The sequence below is a fragment of the Egretta garzetta genome, unplaced genomic scaffold (genome assembly GCF_000687185.1).
Source record: "Egretta garzetta isolate BGI_Z169 unplaced genomic scaffold, ASM68718v1 scaffold82, whole genome shotgun sequence".
Classification (NCBI taxonomy): domain Eukaryota; kingdom Metazoa; phylum Chordata; class Aves; order Pelecaniformes; family Ardeidae; genus Egretta; species Egretta garzetta.
In genome coordinates, this window is record NW_009258781.1 from 8,008 (window position 1) to 30,080 (window position 22,073).

General features: G+C 40.0%; 2 protein-coding genes across 4 annotated transcripts in view; one reads left to right on the top strand and one right to left on the bottom strand.

Annotated features, from left to right (window-relative positions):
- Window positions 1-11,823, top strand: part of AK3 (adenylate kinase 3) — a 12,094-nt gene extending 271 nt beyond the window's left edge. The window contains exons 2-5 of one of the 3 annotated variants that reach the window (XM_009649402.2): window positions 4,161-4,280; window positions 7,289-7,461; window positions 9,390-9,508; window positions 10,899-11,823. In XM_009649402.2, the coding sequence (XP_009647697.1) occupies window positions 4,161-4,280; window positions 7,289-7,461; window positions 9,390-9,508; window positions 10,899-11,022 (536 nt within the window). In that variant the 3' untranslated portion in view covers window positions 11,023-11,823. Of the gene's footprint in view, window positions 1-4,090; window positions 6,591-6,723; window positions 7,462-9,389; window positions 9,509-10,898 lie in introns of those variants that run through there. The other 2 variants (XM_035889093.1, XR_004841277.1) reach the window with 2 other exon arrangements.
- Window positions 11,824-13,910: 2,087 nt separating this feature from the next.
- Window positions 13,911-20,960, bottom strand: CDC37L1 (cell division cycle 37 like 1; the record flags this gene model as incomplete). Its single annotated transcript, XM_035889094.1, has 6 exons — window positions 13,911-14,606; window positions 15,434-15,589; window positions 16,495-16,617; window positions 16,942-17,057; window positions 19,125-19,215; window positions 20,631-20,960. Coding segments are annotated over 6 exons (918 nt in total), but the record flags the coding sequence as incomplete, so codon positions are not given.
- Window positions 20,961-22,073: the final 1,113 nt, after the last annotated feature.

A 22,073-nucleotide genomic window follows, 5' to 3' on the forward strand; every position in this document is an offset into this window, starting at 1 on the left:
CACCGCTCCCCATCCGGGAAACCCCCCGGGGACTTCCCCAATCGCACCTCTGTATGCGCCCCCGGTCGTCCCCCCGTCCTCCCCGGCCGTCTTCACACAGCTCTTCCTGGTGGCCAGAGGCCTCCAGCCTTCAGACGAGGATCCTTCTGAAAGCTGTCGCTTGCTATCGTCTCTCTAAGCTTGAAGGGGGCTCGGCTGGGGGGGTGGGTAGGCGTTACCCCTTTTCCTGGTTTTGTAAGCCCTAATTATTTCCTGGCGTCGGTGCTTTTCATAAGCACCTGACGGGTTTTTTTTGTTGGGGTTTTTTTTTTGTTTGTTTTTTGGAGTTTTTTGTAGGTATGTCTGATAGTCTTCTAGCTGAAACATCTTGAAAGGGGAAAATAATTAATGTTTTTAAGAGACGGGGCAAGAGGGGGAATTCTGGGCAATCCAGGCTTTTCCAGATGTCCATTAGATGGCTAGAAGTAGAGGGACCTAGAATTACCAACTATTCCAAAATAAAGCCTTGTGCTGGACCGCCAGGTGTAACAGTAGTGGTGCTTTCCAAAAACCGTGGGCAAAATTTTCCAACTGCTTACCTGTGCTTTTAAAATCATTGTTACCTTACAATAAGTTTGTATCCTGCTTAGGTTTCAAGTGTGGTCTGTGTTTGCATATGGGATTGCTTCTATTAGATGATAATGTGAATTATACTCACTGTATAGTCCTAGCTTGGCCTCTGGCTTTCTGTTGAGATTCCACAACCCCTCTGTCCAGTGGATTTTTTGCAATGATGAAAGGTCCCCTCCTGGCTTTCGCATCTGCTTTTTTTCACGGTGGGGTTGCAAACCTTATAAGAACCATTTCAAGTTGCATGAGACAAAGTGAGAGTATTTCTGTTTCCAGCACTTGGAAGCTGCTGAGGACCACATTGGCTTGCAAGTATCACTGCGGTATTAGAGGTTAGGTAAATGGCAGTCTTGGTTTTGGAAGCTTATAAGCATGTTTTGAAGGTGAAAAATTATCTGTATTATGAAATCAATTGTGATGCGATTTCTAAATCTCACTTCACACAAGTTCTGTTTGCTCTGCAAGAACAATGACTTTGGCTTAGTTGACTGACTTCATGGCAGTTGATATCGACAAGTTAAACATTTGCTAGGAGCACCACCTGTGCAGGCCTATCTGATCACGTTCGTGCTTTTTCTGTCTGTTTGGTTGCGCAAGCATGAAGTTTTTATTTATAGAGGCTCACAAAACCAAAATTCTTGCTGTTAGGAACTTTCAGTATAAGTAAGACCTAGTGAGAAAGGAAGGCATTCCAGAAGATGAAGGAAGTATGTTATTTACTAAATACTTTAGGTTTTGTGCTCTTTCGGTATGTCTTGGAAGCGAGCTCAAAGAGCACCAGAATCAAGCTGAAGGGTGTGTGGAAAGAGGAAATTGCAAGTGGAGATGTCCCGTTGCTTGATTTGAGGAGGGAGCCATGAAGTACTGGAAAGAAAAGCGATTCGGCAAAGTGTTCTAGGTGGGTTGGACAGATGGAAGAAGGTGAAGGAGAATGAAGGTGTGGCAGACATGTTAAAACTCTGAATGTGAGGAGAGAAGCCAGTGGAGGGTGTAAAAGATGACGAAACTTCCTCTGAATTTGCTAGCGTAGAACTTACAGGGATCTGCTACAGAGTTTTTCATTTTCTAATTAATCCAGATGAAGCTCTGTTTTAATTTTATTGAGTCACTCTTGCAGAAATGGTCTCCAAAGGTTTGAGGTGAATACTGAGGTAGCCAGGGTAAGTAATACACTGAAGGAGGGAGAGGGACTGAGAGGCAGCTCAGACAGCTTTGACAAGTTTAGTCGAGGCAGAGTTTATGAGTTTTGATTATAATAGAAGAGTCCTGCAACTCCCCCTTCTTTGGGAACTATGTTAGGCTAAGTTGGGCAGTTAAAACACCTGGAAAATTAAATACCATTAACAGTAGTTATACAGTGCCTGTATAACTGGCATTTCCTGTCTTGTGAAAATAGGCTTTGTCTGCTGAAAAGTCCTGTTGAATATGTGTGCGCCCTTAGCAGTTTGCAGCTCTTGCCATGTTCTGCTGCTTTGGAGAGTGGAGAGTCTGTAGCGCTAAGCAACCTGTTGTCTGAACGTGGCTAGAGCTTATTCACTGTAAAGTGGTTAGGACTTGCCAATCTTTTGCAGAACTGTGAAACATGGATACCTGTTATCACCTATACAGGAAAGAAACCTGTGTTGCCTTAAATTTCAAAGATTGCCATGCCTGTAGTCTTTTCAGACACATGCTGAAAAAAACAGAACAAAATAAAAGCAACAAAACATCACAACATCCCACCTCCAACAACGGGGGCGGGGCGGGGGAAGGAAGCAGCTGTGGGCTAGTATACAAACTTTTCTGTCCTAACATATAACTATTTGTGTACAGTTGTACCTGTTTTTTTCTTCTGTAATAGTGACTTTCTAAATGACCTGAGGTTTGTAGAGAGGCAGCATGTTTCCAGCTCTGTTGGTCTAATAATAGGACCTTACAGCTTGCTGTGCTCAAAACCTCTCTGGGCCCAAAAGCTCATCTGTCTTTCCAGATCTCAATCAACCTTGCCTTGCCCATATTCTTAGATCATTGTGGCTACAGCAGTGCTGGAACATAAATCAGTAACAGATCCAAGCATCAAGTACATATTAAAACTAACTAGATGCAATTTATTCCTCCTCCCAGCCTACTTTTTTCACGGTACATAGTTCAGGGCAGACTAGAATAAAAAAAGAGGTGTGACTTGCTGACCTCGAAGGGAGGAAGGGAAAAGAACAAATACTTTGTACCCAGGCAGGCTGTCACCTTCTTTCCAGTTCGTGATGTGCTGGAAGACTCAAGCACCAGAGTCTGACCCTTTTCCATGCTGTGAGGATTGTTTGAAGTCTGACCATGGTGCACAGTGCCTATTTCTAAATGGTCTTCAAACTTTTCAAAGCCTGACTATAGATGTGAACACCTGATAAGGGGAAATTGTCCCTTTACTACTTTTTTTTTTTTTTTTTCCCCAGCACCAAAGGTTCTGTTTGCATTACTTGAGGGCTTCTATTGCTTTTCAGTTGCCTTGTCTGAAGAAGTGCCTCTGTGCTCTCACGTGTTCCAATACTGCATCAAGTGATCGGACTGGTGCTTTTCATTGCTTTCTGCTGAAAGTGCTTATATCTTTTGTTGGTATGTCAGTCTGTCCCGCTTTCTCTTCTGCTTAGTTTACTGTAACTAGATCTGAATCGGCTGCAAGTGAAGGCTTCTGCAGATCCACAATAAAATCAATGTAGCTGCTATTCTGCGTGACCTACATAATTGAGTAATTGCTTTATAAGCTAAGGCAATGGAGGCTTTGTGCCTAGGTCACAGCCCAGGAAAATTAATTTCTTCCCAGATATAGCCATGATTTGGGTGAACCACAGCACACTGCTGATTGTGGTGTAGGAGCATGGTGTGATATCCGGAACTGTGATGCGTGGATGGCATTTTGGCAAGCCAGTGGGCCAAATGACTGGTATTAAATGTTAGTTCCATGGGAAAATACTAGTGTCCGCGTGCTCCCATAAATAGTTTACAACATCTATAAACATCCTCTTGTAACTTTAGTAATCATAAAATTACGCATCTGGCAAGCATGTCCTCATGCCTATTGCTCTCTTAAATGCCAAAGGCATTTCTCTTTGTAGTGAAGCCATAAGTTAATAACTAGCCACTACGCACTGAGAAAATAACTTTCTTGACAGGAAATCTGAGGGCTGATACCTTAACGAAGTTGTATCCTTAACCTTTCTTCTTTTGAAGACTCTTTTTTACCTAACAGCCTCTCCTCATTTTGTTTTTTGGAACCTAATATTTCAAGTACTTACTAGTAAAATGATTTGGAGGGTGTGGGGATAGAGGTGGGCTGAATGCCCTGTTGCCATCTGTGGAACTACAGACCAATCAAATGAATCTGATAGGTATTTGCATGATCAGAGCCTAACTGATCATCTGTTTTTGAATTTCAGCAAACATACTGTCTATCTTGTTTACAACTTTAGTTTTCTGTGGCATCCTGATGAAAACAAATTTTTTGCAGGCTTGTGGGCTTTTCTTTTGGCTTGCTGGAGGTCGGAGGTAGTGTAATGCAACTTCTCTTACTTCCGCAGAAGTTGGAATCCTTGCAAAGTCCTACATTGATCAAGGGCGGCTTATTCCAGATGACATCATGACGCGACTAATGCTGAATGAGCTAAAAGGTCTAGATCGGTACAACTGGCTATTGGACGGTAAGTGAGCATATTGGATATCACTAATATGGAGAGAAAATCTGCACTGAAAAGCTTGGAGTGCTTTAGTCACTTGTGGGTAACTACACTCCGGTAGCCATCCTCGAGTCGTAGTAACTGGACAGTATGTGTTGCCAGCTTCTTGTGAAACCTTCAGCAGCTAGTCTGCCCCAGTTTCTTTGGCTGTAAAATGCTTTGGGTGCCTTCTGCCTTCAGGGCATTGCAGGGATGTTTAATTCATATTGAAAAGGGTAGTTCAGCACTCCAGTAAATTTTCAAAACTGGCAATTCTGGTAATTCTTATGCTTTATCTCCCCTTTAAAATACGCATTGAAAAGTTTCTTTTTTTAAAGCCTTTTCTTGTTAAAGTCCTTGGGGAATGGAACACTTTTGAAGAATGGGGCTGAGGAATTATTTAAATAGAAAGGTAGGTATGTGGTGCAGCAACAAGGTAAGTATGGAAAGCAAGTACTGCAGCAGTGCAGTGTGTTACAAATCACTAACAAAACCACTGCTTAAGTGCTATGAAAGGTCTCTTTCATTTGCTTTTTGGTTCTGTTCTCTAGAGTGAATTGTTCTGCGATTCTGCAGTGGAAGCTCACTGCTTTAGCATTCACAGTAGAGAGAAAATGCATTTGCTGCTGTCTTCATGAACTGAATGGCTCCTGTTACCCCAGCCCATGGGAGTATGGTTGGATGCACAGGACAGAGATAGCGCCTAGGCTGGACGTGTGTGTTTTTTCGGATTCTAGTCACAACCTGTCTCCTTAGATAAAACTAAACAGTTGTCGGTGTGGCTTTTGATCAGAGGGAGTGAAAAATCCCCAGTGCTCTCTGTCCCTTAGTGCTTTATTATAAATATTTCTAGTACAGCGATCTGTCTTGGTGGCTTTAGTCACAGTTATGTTCCTCCTTAGTGAAGACGAAGGCCTAATTCCCACAGTGAACAACAGCACAATGAAACCGAATCAGTAAAGGAAGGAGCTACAGATGTTTGTTTGTTTGTTTTTTCTTTAGTTCCAGGCCCTGTGTACACAGTTCCAGCCTTGTGGATCTGGATGTGTAGCAGTATAGCTGGCCACACTGGCAACTCTTAACAGGAGGATGGTGTGGAGACTGTAAGAGAATAAATCAATTTTGGCTGCATGTTAACGTGCTGCCTTCTTTACACTTTTGGAGCAGAAATTTTGTCTGCATCAGCATCAGTAATGAGAGTCAGTGAATTACACTAGGGATAGTTCTGGCATAATCAGCTGTGTAGGAACAATATTGTTCTGTTGAAATACGTTAACAGAAAGTCATTAGTTTGGTAACTGCAACTCAGAACAAACAGCTGAGGTCAGCTAGGTCAAACTAAATAGAGTTGCTGAGCTGCTTGAATGCTCACTTAGCTAAATACCCATTTCCACTCTGCCTTATGGTAGGTTAGTGGCCTCTGGAGTCATAGCAGATGTAGCAGTCTGAGTTGTGTGTGTGGGTATGATCTGCTTAGATTTATGTGCTGTATAATTGGGGCACTTTTTTCTGCATTCATGGATTCTTCACAATTCGTATCCTGTAGATTATTTTTTCTGTATCAAGAAAACGCTGTATGCAGCAAACGCTGGTTCAGTTTCCATGAAATGCTTTTGTAAAGGCACTTTGTTAAGGAAGTTTCTCACTACTTACTCCCAAAGCAAACTCATTTTCCAGCTGCATAACTAAGATGTATGGTGGCTTGTCAATAGGAAGAACAGCAGCACTGGAATCCTGTCTCTCCCTCTGCTCTTAACATTTAGAAGTGCTTCCATGAGATAGTGTGAACATGAGAGAAACAGGATGAGGGCAGTTGATGTCTGTGATGCAAATCAGGTGCATCAGACTTAATGCACAAGTAAGAGCTTAGTCTGAGTTAATCAACTCTTTCCTTTTGTGATGTGTTAGACAAGACACAGTAGCCTTATGACCATACTTTTTTTTTCCTGTTTTAAGACTAGTTCTTGGCTGGTTCCTTCCTCAGGCAATGGACTCCTCAACAAATGTTATGCAAGGAAGAGTTTCTAAAGTTGGTACCTATCAGTACTTGCCTTTATGGAGAAGTTACTTATATAGTATGATGAAAATTACAAGCTACTGAAGAACACGAGACTGTGCAAGAGCTTTGTGGGTAGAGGCATTATTCCAATGAATCTGTCGTGAAGTAGCATGTTCTGCAGTAGCTTTGATTGTTAAAGTTCTTGTGGTCAATTTTTCATTTTAAATTCTTTGTGGAGACCTTGGGTTTCTTGATCTCTATTTTGCTCCCCCCTCCCTGTTCCTCTGCCCACCCAAGTTCACTAGATTTCTGTAGTAGCAACATGTGCCTTTGAAGGCATGCTACCGGAGCCGTGGAGTTCATGGGGCAAAATGCAGTGTCCTTCAGACAGTGTCATGACAGATTCTTGTTCAGCCTGAGTGTTCTCAGAGTCTCCATCCCCGAGGATAGTTTCATACACTAGACTTTCCAGAACTCTTTCTAAAGCTAATCTTTTATGTAAAATTAATCCTGGACTGCCCCTGGTGGATATACTGGGCTTACTGCAACTGAATAAAATAGATTTGTAATGGTCAGCTCCTTAAGCCAGACTTAACACAACTGGAAGTAAGAGTTGTCACAGATGTTTCTACGTTGTTCCAGACCTCTGAGTGAACTGCCTGTAGCTTTTATTGTTCGAAATGTGTATACAATGCTTTTATTCAATATAGTGGTATGTAGTACATGAGAGTATGGAGTCTTTTTGCATTTGCTTGTTACACTTTTGGGAAGATGATTAACTGAAATGAGGAAATCGAAGCTGGGAGGCATTTGACAAGTTAAAGTGTCATGACACTGAAAAATACTTGGAAAATCTGATGTCTCTTCAACCTTTACAGTATGAGAAATTTTTTTTTTTTTCTATCTGATAATTATTTTCTCTAATGACTGATTCCAGGTAATTCCCACTATAACTCTGCCTTTGGATTTTTATGGAGTTGTTTCCTTTAAAAAGGTTTCCCCAGAACGGTTGCTCAGGCAGAAGCCCTGGATAAAGAATGCCAGATAGACACTGTAATTGACCTAGACGTGCCATTTGAGACCATAAAATGTCGGCTCACAGCACGTTGGATCCACCCTGCTAGTGGCAGAGTCTACAATCTTGAATTCAGTCCTCCCAAAGTGCAGGTAAGCAATACACGTCAGTGTTGGTGCTAAATAAATGTTGTATTGCATTTGGTAATTGCAGTAAAACATTGTTTGCTTATGTTGTTGCAAAACAGCAGCTCAGAAGAAAAAGGCTCATTTGATCTCTTAGGAACACAGAACCTTTCTGGTAATGCCCTGCCTCTGAGGGTGTGTTTGTGACTTGGTAGAAGCTCAAGCTGATGGAAAATGTGTTTGTCCCCTGCAGAATGAAACACCGTGGTGTTTTGTAAGCTCTTGTTGAAGCTGTTCACTGATCTGGAATACTCTGTCTTGCACATATGCATAGGAGTTTGGCATGTTCTTAGCCTGTTCTGCAAGTTTGCAGCCTATACAGTCCAAAATGTAGTTCCCTTTTCCTTTCTTCAGAGGACTCATTCTTTCCACATTCTCTTTCTTTCATTCACAACGCATTATCACTCAGAAGAATCCACTTAATGCTTTCCCTTGTGTTTATATTTAACCAGGACAGGTATTTTCAAGGGAACAGTTGTTGTACTGCAAAATTAGATGTAGAAACTTGCCAGCCAGGGAAGCTTCTCAACAAATCGAAGAGGTTATGGCTTGAGATACCCTGAAGAGGAACAGTAAGCTTGAAAATTATCATTGTATGTTGTTACCTTGAGATTTTTGAGGAACTTGGATTAACCTTAGCGCAACACAGTTTAAGCTGTATTTCATCCTTAATTCTAAATAACTTAACCTGTTGGGGCATCACATTTCACCTTGAAGCTCTATTAAGTTACATCAGAAGCATAGCAGGCCTTGTTGGGTTTGGATTTCAGTGTTGCAGGAAGAGGGAAGAGGCCAGCTGGTGCTAGAAACACTGGAGTTTTTTAAATGATTGTATTATGTAAGCAAGATAAGCTTGACCATATAAATCCACCTCTAATATGATACAGGTGTTCTGGAACAGATTTTCTTCACACCTTCATGAACAGAGCAGCTTACTGAACACTGAAGGTCATTGATTTTCTGAAACTGACTGCCAGAACACAAGCAGGAAAGGAAAAAAATTTTGTGGTCTAATTGATTTTGTACTTGCAATATCACTCGTGTTTCCAATCTGAATGTCAGATTCAGCTTGTCTTTAGGAAAAACCTAAATTCTTGAGGATTTAATTAATAGCATGAAGGAGCAAAGAATCCTTTATATCTGTGGTGGGTCATATAATGTCCTTAGATGGACAGTGATTCAAGTCACCTAAAAAGGAGCCAACTTTTATGTCACTAGCTAGTCCTTCATAAGATATGCCAGTGGTCAGTAATGTCTTCAGTCACTTCTGGTTTCAAGGCCTAAAAGCTCCATAATCACTTAAAGCACTTCAGTAAATTGGAGGTGAAATGTGCAGTAAAGGGGGAGCTGTCATAGTTCACATACAGTCCCTACCTCTGTTTACTAAATCCTAGAAAAACTTCAGCTCGCTTTTATACTAGTTTTTGTACAGCTGTTGCTAAATGATAACTCTTCCATTTTGCAACTTAAAATCAAAGGGATGTTAACTCCTTTCCCCATTTCAATATTGTCAAACAAAGGTCCAATTGGTCTCTTGATTGTCTCCTGTTATGCAGGAACATATTGCCAACAATATTGTTTTCTCTCATATATGAAGATTTTGTCTACATATTTCCCATATTCAACAAATGTTCCAGAGGACAAATTAGTCATGTTACTGTGACCTGATGTTCATTGCCAATACTATGAAAGTATTTTAACTGATGGACTGCTTTACTGAAAACTCAACGTCTTATACTGCAGATAAGATACGGGCAGTAGCCTTTCTCTTTATAAGCAGAAATCTACACCTTGACTAAGTGGAAACCGATCATAATGTTAATACAAAATAACAAAAAACATACTTTAACAGAAACAAGAAATATACACCAGTGTTTGCTTTTAACCGTGATTAGGGCATTGATGATATTACTGGAGAGCCACTTGTTCAGCGTGATGATGATAAGCCAGAGACAGTTACCAAGAGGCTGCAGGCTTATGATGCACAAACAAAACCTGTTCTACAGTATTACCGGTAAGTAGCAAAATCTATTCTTCCACATTCTAAAAGCTTCTTCCACATGACCGTAGCAAGGAACAGATCTCTTCAATTGCAGAGATATTGCAACAGTGAACGTGCTATGAGTAGCAGTGTATCTTTCACCAACTCGGTGAGAAATCAACCCAGTAAAACGAGTATGTCTTCCAGTGTTGCATGAAACGTTTTCAGGAGTGTGCTTAGCAAAAGAGCCTTTCACTGCAGCCGTATTTAGCTTTACAAAGAACACTATGCATTAGTCAACACATTACAGTACTGTTCTGAACAACATAACTCTGGTTAGTAAGGTAACAGGGACAGTTCCTTTTTTTTTTTTTTGAAGATTTAACAGTATTTTCTCTTCTGGATATGTAAGTAGAAGCCCTGCTAACAAGGGCAAGGGGTTAAGAACCGATATACAAATAAAAAGAACTGTTAATGAGGATTTAAAAGTGGCTGTTCCAAGAACAGGACTGTGACAGGCACAGCTAGCAAGACTCTTTGAGAATAAGTAGCTGTTTGGGAATACTGCCATTTGCACTATGGAATGATAATAAATTCTTAGCTCCTTTAAGAGCCAAAATCGTACACCAAGTTTCTGTTCATGTAAAGCTGCAAATATCACATTGCTAATATCCATATAATAGTAGGTCACCATGTAGTAGGTCACTTTGTAGTCTTACCTCGCCTAGACAAATAAGTCAGACTCTTTGACAACAACCTGAAGTGACTGTCTTTCCTCTGTCTCCATATCCACCACCCTTCATTACACTCTAACAAAACTGTTGAGCAGAAGACTAGAAGCTCCATCTTTGGGGTGGTTACATTCTTCTGGATTGACAATTATTTCCCTGACTTTGGTAGCTTTCTGAAGTGAAAAATGCCTCAAATCGCCCCAGTAAGACAGAGGCCTAAGCTATTATTATTACTGGTAACATCACACTTTATAGATAAAACTAGTTACTAGGACTAATTCAGAGCAACTTGATTGTGCCTGGTTCACTTGCTTGTTCTAATGCACCTTCTTTGATCCTTGAGGTGTAACTCCAGGGTCAGTCAACTGGGTTAGTCACAGTTATTTGGGTGACTGCTGTATAGCATGTGCTGTATGACTGCATCGCTGCTTCTTATTTTTACCCTTTGTAGTTTGTTATTAAGTATGCTGTGGACAGCGGTCAGTTTTATGAACTGATGTGGTCAATAGCTCACTGTTTGAGGAACAGAGTAGTGCATGTCCAGCCTGCATTCCCAATGTTATGGCTGTTCTTGGTGTTAAATCATATGCATATTCGTGCACTCCTCCCAGAGCAATCTTAAAGTGAGGTGGAGGTCCTGGAACATTTACACAATTTGACTTCTGTAATGCCTTCTTCTTTTTCTTCCTTAGGGAAAAAGGGTTATTGAAATCCTTCTCTGGAACAGAAACTAATAAGATCTGGCCACATATCTATGCTTTCCTCCAAACCAAGTTGCCAGATGTGAGCCAGAAAGATGCTGCCACTCCCAGGTGAAAATAGGTCTAACTTCTGCTCATCTGTCATAGCTCACACTTTATTACATGAGATTCAGCAATCAAGGATTTCTCTAAGTAGTCTTAACAGACTGATCAATAATTAAAGTCTAATGTTGTCCTTAACTTACAGTATGAGAAAACTTTGTTGCCTGTGGTTCTCACTTTAATGCTGTATTTTTTATATTAAATATACCTAATTTTTATAATATAGTAACTGACTTTAACAAAAGCAGCTACTCTTGTGTCTCTTATTCAGAAAATACTTCTGTTTCCAAATACTGACTGGTGAAGGAAACACATTTCAGAATACAGCTTAATTACAAAGCACATTTTACTCAGTCATGAAATGTAGTGCAAAGCAACAATAAGGACATGAAAGCATGTTTCTTGAATGTGTGATAGTTGGGGCCAGCCAGAAGCTGTGGGGAACCATGGCCACCATTCTGTAAACAGCCATTTCAGACCAGAACTGGCATCCATATAGGTTGATCTCATGGAAGACAGTCACCTTCTTTTAGCTTTGCTTGCACAGATGTTAGGTGATTTTGCTGGGCTTAAGTTACCCTTAACACTTCCCTGGATGATTGGCCTTATTACTGTGTTTATATTTCTGCCTTCAGAGCAGCTATCTTGCAGGCATGAGACATGGAGTTTCAGTGATGTGTTATGTTTTACATTCAGTAAAGCCTCTGTCCTTGTGCAGCTCTGGAAGACTTTATTAGTAAAAATACAGCAGATACTGAGCAGATTAAGTGTAACCTGGTAAGCCTGTAGTTAGATGATCTTGACTAGAGAATGTGTCTTTTCTACTGTATTTGAAAAAACAACTGCTCATTGATGCCAACGCCAGGATTTCCAGTGGTGAAATTATTAACTTTGTCACGTTACTGTAGCAAGTTCTATGGTAGCAATTGGACTGGTTTTCATGAGTTCATACTACTAATTCATGTCTCTGACCTGCTCTTGTATTTATTTATTCACTAGATAACTAGAGCTACAAACCTCCACAGGCCACACTTTTTAACAGCCCAGGTAATGCACACATGGCTGTTTTTCAGTGAACTCTCCTAGTCCTTTTTTTATGCTGACCAGATTGAAGGTTTCAAGAAGAGTCAGCAAAACCTGAGGAACAAACTGCTCTGTTTAGGCAACATCTGAAGTAGCTGTGTCCTACTAATGCAGGTCCCAATCTCCATTTGCAGTGACTGTTTGTAAACAACTACACCACGGTGGTGCTGACATACTTTGGTCTATGCTTGCACGTCTAGTTTTAGCATTACCAAGACACATTTGAGTCTAAGAAAGATGGTCATTGTAGAATTTGTAAAGCCTTCCTATTACTATAAATGAACAGTATGTGCAACAGTTATCACTGCAAGCAGCTTTCCTTACATTTTAAAGGAAGCTTGCCAAAGGCTGACCACTTGTACTTTCATCTTCACAAAGTCGACATGGATGCTGTAGACTGAGTGAGTTTAGAGATGCACTTTGTTAAAAAAGTCACTGTTAGAAAACAGTAGCTGCCACATTACAGTGAGAAACCCTGATGCGCTGCTTACTTCTATTTATGCATTTTGATCTTGATAAAAAGCAGCTATGCTTGTTTTTTTGCCAGCCAACATAAGTTTCAGTTAGCCAGAAGAAGGGGGAGGGAATCTCCTTATGATTTGACACTTATTCCCAGCCCATTCAATTTTAGCCCCTAGAAACTTTAAAAATAACTTTCAGTATATCACAGATTGCTAGATCAATGTGGCTCTACTGCCAGTGGTAGCAATTGCAAGTCACTGTGCTACACTGCCCTTACTACCTTTGTGCATAACATGCAGTTAAAAAACTCCCTGAAGTTATTTTTCCTTAATAATGAATTAATTATTAAGGAGGAGGCAGTGTTTACTTATCCTCTCTGGAGTATTTGTAAAAAAAAAAATAAAAAAAAAATTACTACTACTACTGAAGCTGGTTATCTCTAATTTGCATCTGGGGCAGAGCTGCTGCTTGCTGCTTTATCCTCTGTCTGCATGTAAAAGAACTGCTTGAGAATACAATGCACGTGAAAAGCTACTTCTATCAGTGGATCTGGAGTTCCTACTTTTGCTACTGCTTTTGTACTAATATGTACTATGTATACATGTATATACTGCAGACTTAAGACTTTCTCTATCTCTGCTATAGCTGAAGCTGAAAATTACTGGATCTCAGCACAGCTTTTGTATGAATTAGCAACTGCAGGTAGGCTCTGTTCATTGAACTATGGAAATCTAGATACCTTCCAGATCTTACACAACATCAGAACAATAAAGGACCAAGAGTGGGTACTGATACCATTATTTGAGACATGAGCTGTCTTCCAACTACAGTATACATTTTTATAGACAGAACTGCTGGAATAGCAGCAAGTTAGAACAGCAAGGTAGAACTTTGGATTGCAGAGGTTCTGTGGAAGGCCTTGTCTAGAAATAGTGTTGGGATTTCCAGCTCCTCAAACAGGAAGCTTTTAATGGTTTTCCACTTTAATTTTTTTGAGTTGGCAAAGTCAGAAACCCACATTAGTTTACTAGCATATGGCATACCTTTCAAACCCTACATGACACCTCACCCTATACAAGCTGTGACAAAGCTTTTTGTTTAAACTTAAGTCTTAGCCTAACCCTTGTACCTCAAGTCCCCTCCATCCCCTCCCCTAAATTCTCCCCATAATGGGACTTGGTTTAAAAAAAAATAATCTGAAGTTAGCCTTATGAACAAGAAGAGAGTCAAGACTCAGAAATGATATAACCGAGCACTCATATGTAGACAAGCGTTGCTTACATTTTAGGACAAAACCAAGTAATGTTTAATGAAAGCACAATGTAACATTTAAATCCCCTTATTAGAGGTAGATAGCCACTGTTTTAATCTAACCCATTCAGATCTGAAATACTGATACCAGATATTGATTTATTGCTATTAGTGATAATCAAATTTGAGAGCTTATAATGTCAGCAAGGTAGCATGAATACAGTTGTGATCTCCACGATTCATAGAGTAAAACATGTCCACATCTGTAGTAAGACAATAGCAGATTCTACCAAGAATCTACTGCTTCTTGTAAACATTGTATTTGTGCAGATTTTTTTTTTCATACTTTAATTTCTAAAGTAATGAAAGGCAAGGTTAGTAGCAGAAAACACATCCAGTTTCACATTCGGCAATATGAGAACCCTGCTCTTCAAGGACAACCAAAAACCTAGCAGCACATTTTCAAACAATATTACAAGTTTTTTTCTGAATTACCCACCTCTCAAAATCCCTTCCCCCCTAAAACCAAACCACAACAACAACAAAAATCTGACACCAAAAATAAAGTGCAGTACCCAGAAAAATAAGTGTCAAGAAAATAGCCATGTTTGTTTCTTTGGGGGGCTGGGGTGGGGGTGAGCAGAGGAAGTAAGAAGAAAAAAAAAAAAAAAAAAGTAGTTGGCCTCAGTCTTAAGAGTATTATACTGTGTCCATCATTTTGGATTCATCTTCATCTCTTTGTATCACAGAGTTTAAACTGCAGACATCTGTGTTTATGGAACCTTGTAGATCAGCTGTGTTCTGCAACAGATGAAAAATTGGCAGCTTAATTCTCCGTAATTGTATATATGGAGGCAGGGGGAGAGAGAGAAACAGATTTTAGCCTAAGTTGGACTCAGTGTTGTCCATCTTAAGATGAGGCAAATTTGCAATAGTAAGGAAATAAACTCTGAAAAATTCATCAAGCAATACTATCTCACTGTGTCAAGAATTCTTTAGATTTGCTGGCATAGCTTGTTTGTGGTCTCAGTATTTCTAGCACTTGACTGCACATTTACTTAAAATTCAGCTCTTGGATCTTACTTGAGAGGTACTTTAATCAAATTATTTCAAGTAGTTTCAATTGTGACTCCTTCCTTAATACGTAATTTTTTACAGTCTTTTAAGTTGCTTCCTCATTCCAGCACATGGCCATCACTACTACTGTAACAAAAGACCTAAGTACCCTCAGTTTCCTTTATCACAACAGGAGACTTTTGTAGGCTTGACTTACCTGAATGAATAGGATTAGTCATTTTACACTGAAAGCTCATTTCACTGCTTGTGGTGAGGACTGTGAATACAATTCTAGCATCTGATCAGTTTTGTGTTGCAGTGTGCATTTTAAGCATGAAAACGTAAGGGCACTGAACTAACATATGCTTTTGACTTTATGCTAATGCTTTTTGAATTCCAGCAAGTAAAAAGAAAGGCCATATATGCCTTGCATATCGATAAAACTGCATGTTATATCCTGAGGACTAGCAGTTCTAGGAATAATTCTCTTTATATTTCAGAAAGGTACAGCTTCTGAAGGCAGGACCTAATCCTACTTTAGTTAAAATAATTTCTAGAAATAATAAACCTACCTGTGAAAAAGATGTCAGCTCTCCTAGAAGACCAGGATTGACACTGAGATCATGTAGTAACATAGTCTGAAAGCCATGTGATTGTGACCAGATTCTTACTCTTGTCTTGAATGCCTCAAGCTCATTTTTAAAAGCCTCAAAATAGCCTTCTCCTGTCTGCAAAGAGAAAAACGAAATGTTTGCACTTCAGCCAGATTTACTTTTGAGTTGTAAGCATACACAGTGCTGAAAAAAACCACTCAGTAATACAGGTTATACCCTTTGGGGAATAATAACCCTGAACAATTCAAGAATAATAATAAAAGTCAATTTAAAATGAAATTTCAAGTACATTTCTTTTTAAGACAATCTGTAGTATTTATATGTGGAAGCAAACTAATTGATTTATCTAAGGACATGTAAAAATAGTTCTAATTTCAGCCTCCCCTTTATTCCAACTCAGAAGCCAGTACCCTTAGAAAAATGTGCTTGTAGCACTCTGGTCAAAAGTAAAGCACAAGTTGACTCGCACTTCAACTGAACTCCTCATTTAGGCAATACTGAGATCCATCAGTGTCTTGAATAACTGAATACAGTCTACAGCAAACCACGGTTTCAGTCTTCCCGCATTTCTCCTGCATAGCTCTGGATTGCTCTATTTCAGTAATGAGAAAGGAACGCTATTTTGGGCCCGACTATGAACTGCAGATGAAATGGAAAGTTGTAACAATACACGGGTACACTGTGAAAACACGGGTGTAATTAGCAAAATCAGTCCTTAAACTGGTCTATTTTTACTGTTGTTACTTAGTTATTACTTGTCTATAACACCCCTGCTGTCTCCCTGTTGTATCTTGCTTTCCCTGTGGGATAAGCAAAATCCACTAAACTTTCATTTTCAGAATTGGAATTACACCAGAATATTCTGTCTAGAGAAGAATTGCTAGCAAAACCCTTTCCCATAAACCTAAGTCAGTCAATAAAACACTTGGCCTTTTATGATTAGGAAGAAACCTTCTCTAAAACACTGGTCCCTTGTACAGCATCAGGAGTTTCTCCCATCGTTACCCAAGTGGACTTACTTTGGCTTTTTGGAAAAAGAGACGAAAACAGCCTCTTGGATCCACATTGCAGCTTCTGGCAATTTCTATAATAAACTGCATTACAACTGCTTGGTGTGCTACTTGCTCCATCAGAGCTCTTTTCTGGAAAGAAAGAAAAAAAACAAACCCCAAAAAAACCCCCAAGTTACATTTAAAAAATATTTCCTGTGATTATGTTTCTAAAATTCAGCACAATTTACTTTTGTTGTAGTTCCTAAACAGATGAGATGGTGTTCACAGAAGCAAGGGGACTGATAATTAGCTACAACTAGACATCTATGTGACAATGCACTACAGAGTTTTTCTTCCAATAAATTAGAGAGAGGGTGGGAAGAACAGTTAAACAGCTAATGAAGTTGGTCAACTTTTCTATAGTGCAAGTGGGAAACTGTATACTTGCAAACAATTTAAACATCTTCTTTGTACCTGTTCAGCTTCTAGATGAAAACACCACAACATGAGATATCTAGATGTTTCTTCACATACAAGATATGGGTGATCAGACAAAAATCTCTGACTATCATCCCATCTGCTCAGCATACCTAATAAGGGAAACATAGTTAAGATATTCTAAATGGATAAATGATTTAATGCAGCAAGGAAGTTACTTGCATTGATACCCCAGTACATGTAACACCTTTGCAATTCACTAACCTCAAAATGACAGCATGCAGCTAGATTTGGGGGTTTTATTTATACACCTAACCAATGCTGAAAGAGCATTACCAGAAGGTATAATCAGAGTTTGAAGATACTAAAAGTGGATTTTAATAGTCAGAATTTCCCACATTTTAATGCATCTCTACCATCATTGCTAAGTTATTTGTAATTAGTCCTCACACACACTAACGAAGTGGTGTAGATACAGTTATATCATCTAATAGTTTAAAAAGTTTATGGATAGACATTTACATTCAGTGATTCTAACAGACAAATCCTCTAAATGTTCGCAAATAAGAATGCAAAGAAAAGAATGTGTAATCTGTCAAAAATTAAAGTCTTCTAACACATTGTGTGCTAGGTTTTTAGGAAATTTGAGTTTAGAGGAACAGGTTGATCTCAAAAAGCAAAGCTACATTAGTAGTGGAAAGTTAACCAGAAGATTGAATCATAATACCATGAAGCTACCTTCATGTAAGCAGCTGAGTTTAAAAATCAGAACTCAATACTCAGACCACTTCTTAAAATTGTCCTTCATGTACCACTGACAGCCAAGTCATTACTGGCAACAGGTACCAGATGTACAGCTTTACCCGTCTATCGGTGTATAATTATAACTGGGCTAAAGATAATTCAGTGCTAATGACCTAAGCTAATCTTAATTCTAGCAAACAAATGCTAAAGAGACAGTAATGGCTAATAGTTCTTTTGGCTGTTTTCAAGAGAGCTATTCTGCTTAAGTTCTTCATTGCTTGGAAGCCAGAGCAGGATCCAGAAACAGGACTTGTGCAATATCATAGGTGAAGTCCACACTGCCCCTCAGCAGCAGCTAGCACAACGCAAGAAACTTGAAAGAGCGCTAATGTACTATCCCTTTTTACGATGGACTTACATATTTTGAATTAAAATAACAACATGGCTTTGAAATCAGGAAGTAAGAAAAAAAACTGATGACCTTCTGTAATAAGGTTTGTTTCTGTAACAGCTTAACCCGAATTTAGACAATGAAGTAATTTTGCCCAACTCTTAGCTAGGAAGCCTGCAAGAAAGCCGTGTTTTTTTTCTGATGAAACGCACAGCAGGGGAGGTGTCTTCTGATTCCTGCTATCATTACACTAAACAGTTAAGATATTTCAGAGGACCTGTGCCTATCACTGCTATTTGCATACTCTGACAGTGTTGTGCCTCAGCTTGGTACTTGCAAGGCTTGCTAAGGCTAACAGGGCTAGAAACCCTTTCTTTGAAACAGTTTAGGATCCTTTAGAAGCCAAACAGCTCAATCAAAATGAGTTTGTACAAAGAATGGAATTTTGCTCAGTCCTGTTCTTGATTGTTCTGAAATTCCAAATATGGCTATACTATACTGTAGTCTGAATTCAGCCTGTAACCAAGAATAGAAAGCACTCCAAAGAACGATCAAAATTTCAGATTACTTTACAAGATCAGTTTTGTTTTTAATTGCGTTCAACAGTTATGACAGAGGTAAGGTGACACCTAGTGGATGATTAAATACAATTTTAAGAAACACACAATTCCATGCACACATGGCTTAATAGCCACCAGAAAAACATGTATTAATAAGAGAAGACAGCTATGGAAAACCCCATGCATTTTTATATACACAACTTATATTTCCATGAATGCCCCTGGCTTTTCCCACCAAACAGCAGAATAAGTTGCTAGAACTTCAGTTTTTACAGCTTAAGCCCCTTCGAGTATTAGGTTTTGTTTTTTTTTAAACTAAGTTCTTATTGGTCACAGGAACTAACAAGCTTCTACAGTTTACACCTTATTTTGCTTTGAAATTATTATCTGTCCTGATAAAATAAAGCTGAACAGTCCGTTAGCCAGGTCTTTAATTTGTTAGGCCTTCATTCTGTAGAATAAGGAGCAAACCCACACAAACTGTGTAAGTTTGAATTGCAAAATGTTGGAAAAAGCACACTCACCAAAGTGTCTAATCTTCTGTTCATGTTTTTGCATAAGTGGTTCAGACACGTTTTCATCTTCTATTTCTTTCCTTTTTTGATTAATAAAACTCTGAGGAAGAGAAAAATTGCGCTGTGACAGAAACTCCAGACATACCTTTTTATGATATATAGGAGTATTGTATTTTAGCATGTTACTATTTAAAGAGCTATGTTCTAACTTTAGAGTCATGTCATATATTTGAGGTTTTCTTTAAAAAAAGTGCATTACCTAATAATAGACTTAAAAAGTCTGACTATAGTCTACTGACCAAAGAACTCGTGAGAAAGTTCTGTCCTCAGGTAGGAAATTACTGCTCTGTCAACAATGAGAATCATGTACATTGCAGCCTGGATGTCGCTAAGTCAGTGAAATTTGGAGATGCGCTAGTTGTTCACATTAAATTGTGACATCGAAGCTGAGGTTCTACTATTAAAAAGTTTGTGCTAAATAATCTGTATCACGGTAGTCATTGTAAGAGGCAAACTAAGAGTTTCACATTTTAAGAATTTGGCACAGCAGAGAAGCACACTCTTCATGTGAAGAAACTATTGTCCAGCACGTTTGGCAACACTTGTACTACAGAGAATCATAGAGTGGTTTGGGTTTGAAGGGATGTTAAAGATCATGTAGTTCCACCTCTCCCTGCCATGGGTGGGGACATCTTACACTACATCAGGTTGCTCACAGCCCCATCCAACCGGACCACTATTGCTTCCAGGTATGGGGCATCCACAACTTCTCTGGGCAATCTGTTCCAGTGTCTCATCACCCTCACAGTAAAAAATTTCTTCCTTATATCCAAGCTAAACCTACCCTCTTTCAGTTTAAAACTGTTGTCCCTTGTTCTATCACTACAGGCCACGGTAAAAAAATCTCCATCTTTCTTATAAGTCCCATTTATGTATTGAAAGGCTGCAGTAAAGTCAATAAGGGCTCCTCAGCACCTTCTCTTCTCCAGGGTGAGCAACCCCAACTCTCTCAGCCTGTCCTCACAGGAGAGGTACTCCAGCACTCAGATCATTTTTGTGGCTTCCTCTGGACCCACTCCAACAGGTCCATGTCTTTCCTGTGCTGAGGACCCCAGAGCTGGACGCAGTGCTCCAGGTGGGGGTCTCACCAGAGTGGAGCAGAGGGGCAGAATCACCTCCCTCAATCTGCCGGCCCCACTGCTTTTGATGCAGCCCAGGATACGGTTGGCCTTCTGGGCTGTGAGTGCACATTGCTAGCTCATATCTAATACCTAGATGACACACACAAGTTCTGATCTGCACTTCCCGTAGAGAAATGTCATCCAGATTTGTAATATGAGCGCAGCTTGCTCTTCTTCATGAAGCAAAGTAAGGAAAAAAAAAAACAAACCCGCTTTAACACACACTTTGTTTTTGTGCTGTACTGGACACACAAGACACTGAAGACTAGTAACAAGTGGAATGACAATAAAAGAGGCTAACACTTCTTTTCATACACACAGATACGGGTCATACCTTATTAAATACCTCCTTACTAACAGGATCCGTGTTCCATAGATTCTGTCTTTCCCTCTGGTTTAGTGCTTCTTCTTTTCTTCTCCACTCTTCCTCTCTCCATCTCAACTCTGCAGCTTCAGCCTTTGCTTGAGCAGATTCTTGATCGCAGGATTCTGAATTATGCAGTGCTAAGCTACCAAGTTTTTGCTGGGCTTCTGCTAGGTTCCACGTGCATTCTACAGAGTGCTTCACAAACTCTCTTTCTTTTTGGCAGGCTAATTCAATCCCTTGGCTGTATGTCTGTGAGGAAAACCAGACATGCTGTTTATGGAGGGGAAAATTGACAGTTTACAGTTTGTACAGGAGCAGAGAGGCCTAAATCCCAGAGATAATGCACCTGGAAGGCACCTTAGATATGCCGTGTTACATTCACAGGAGTGCTGAAGCACGGTATTATATAGCTAGCTGGTTTTTAGAAAGAGATTTCCAATTGAAGCTGTTTAAACTACGTTAAGTGCAGCTGCAAAATCGTGGATCACATACTGATAGCAGTAATAGCCTCCAGACTGTAAAAATACTTTTGACACAGCTGAAACCCCTCTGGCTATCTTTGCGCTGCAATGCTAGCAACACCCAAGTGCAAGAACACTCTGAATATGTACTTCCGAGAAGAAAGTACCACTTTTTTTTGATGTCAGATCAGAACAGCAAAGTAACTGCTGCTGCCTGCATTCCAGTATGGATTAGTACCCAACAGATGGCCAACACCGTCCCTTGAACCAACAGTGAAAGTGGAATTTAAGTTATGAAGTGGCTGAGGCCCAGCACAAGCATATGCTCCTTTTGGTCACATCTATTGAGGAGGTCACCACCCATAGCTGGGAGGGAAAAGTGACCTCTTAAGCAACAGTGCTTATATTACTTCGAGGTGTGCACTGGGAATTCACACTCAGTAACTTAAGAAATTATCCTCTAATGCATACACCGTGCCTTCCCACCAAGAGTGGGGAAAAAAACAAGCACATGCATTTGTTCCTCAGCCTTCCAGTGCCACATCATGAAGTCTGCGGTGCTGATAACCTCTGGCAGAGGGACACGAAGGACATCACCAGTTGTGAACAATGACTTGAAGGAAACTTTAATGCAGGTATGCCAAAGTTCTTGCGCCAACTTTGTTCGCGAATTGCAGCATTTTTACTTTCTTTGTAACAAGATGAAAATTTCATTGTTGGGGAAAACCGATGCACTGGCAGCCTCCCGCAAGGACGCGCAGAATTCCTGACAACATATTCATGAAACGCCGACTTGCCCTAGCCAACAGAGGCACACACCCCTCCCGCGTCTGTGGCTCAGACACAAGGATGCTGGGATAACTTCAGCCCAGCTCCACATCACTTGTCAGGCGTGGAACTGCTACTCACGGGTGGTAGCAGACGCCAGACCTCCCCCCCCGGCGGCAGC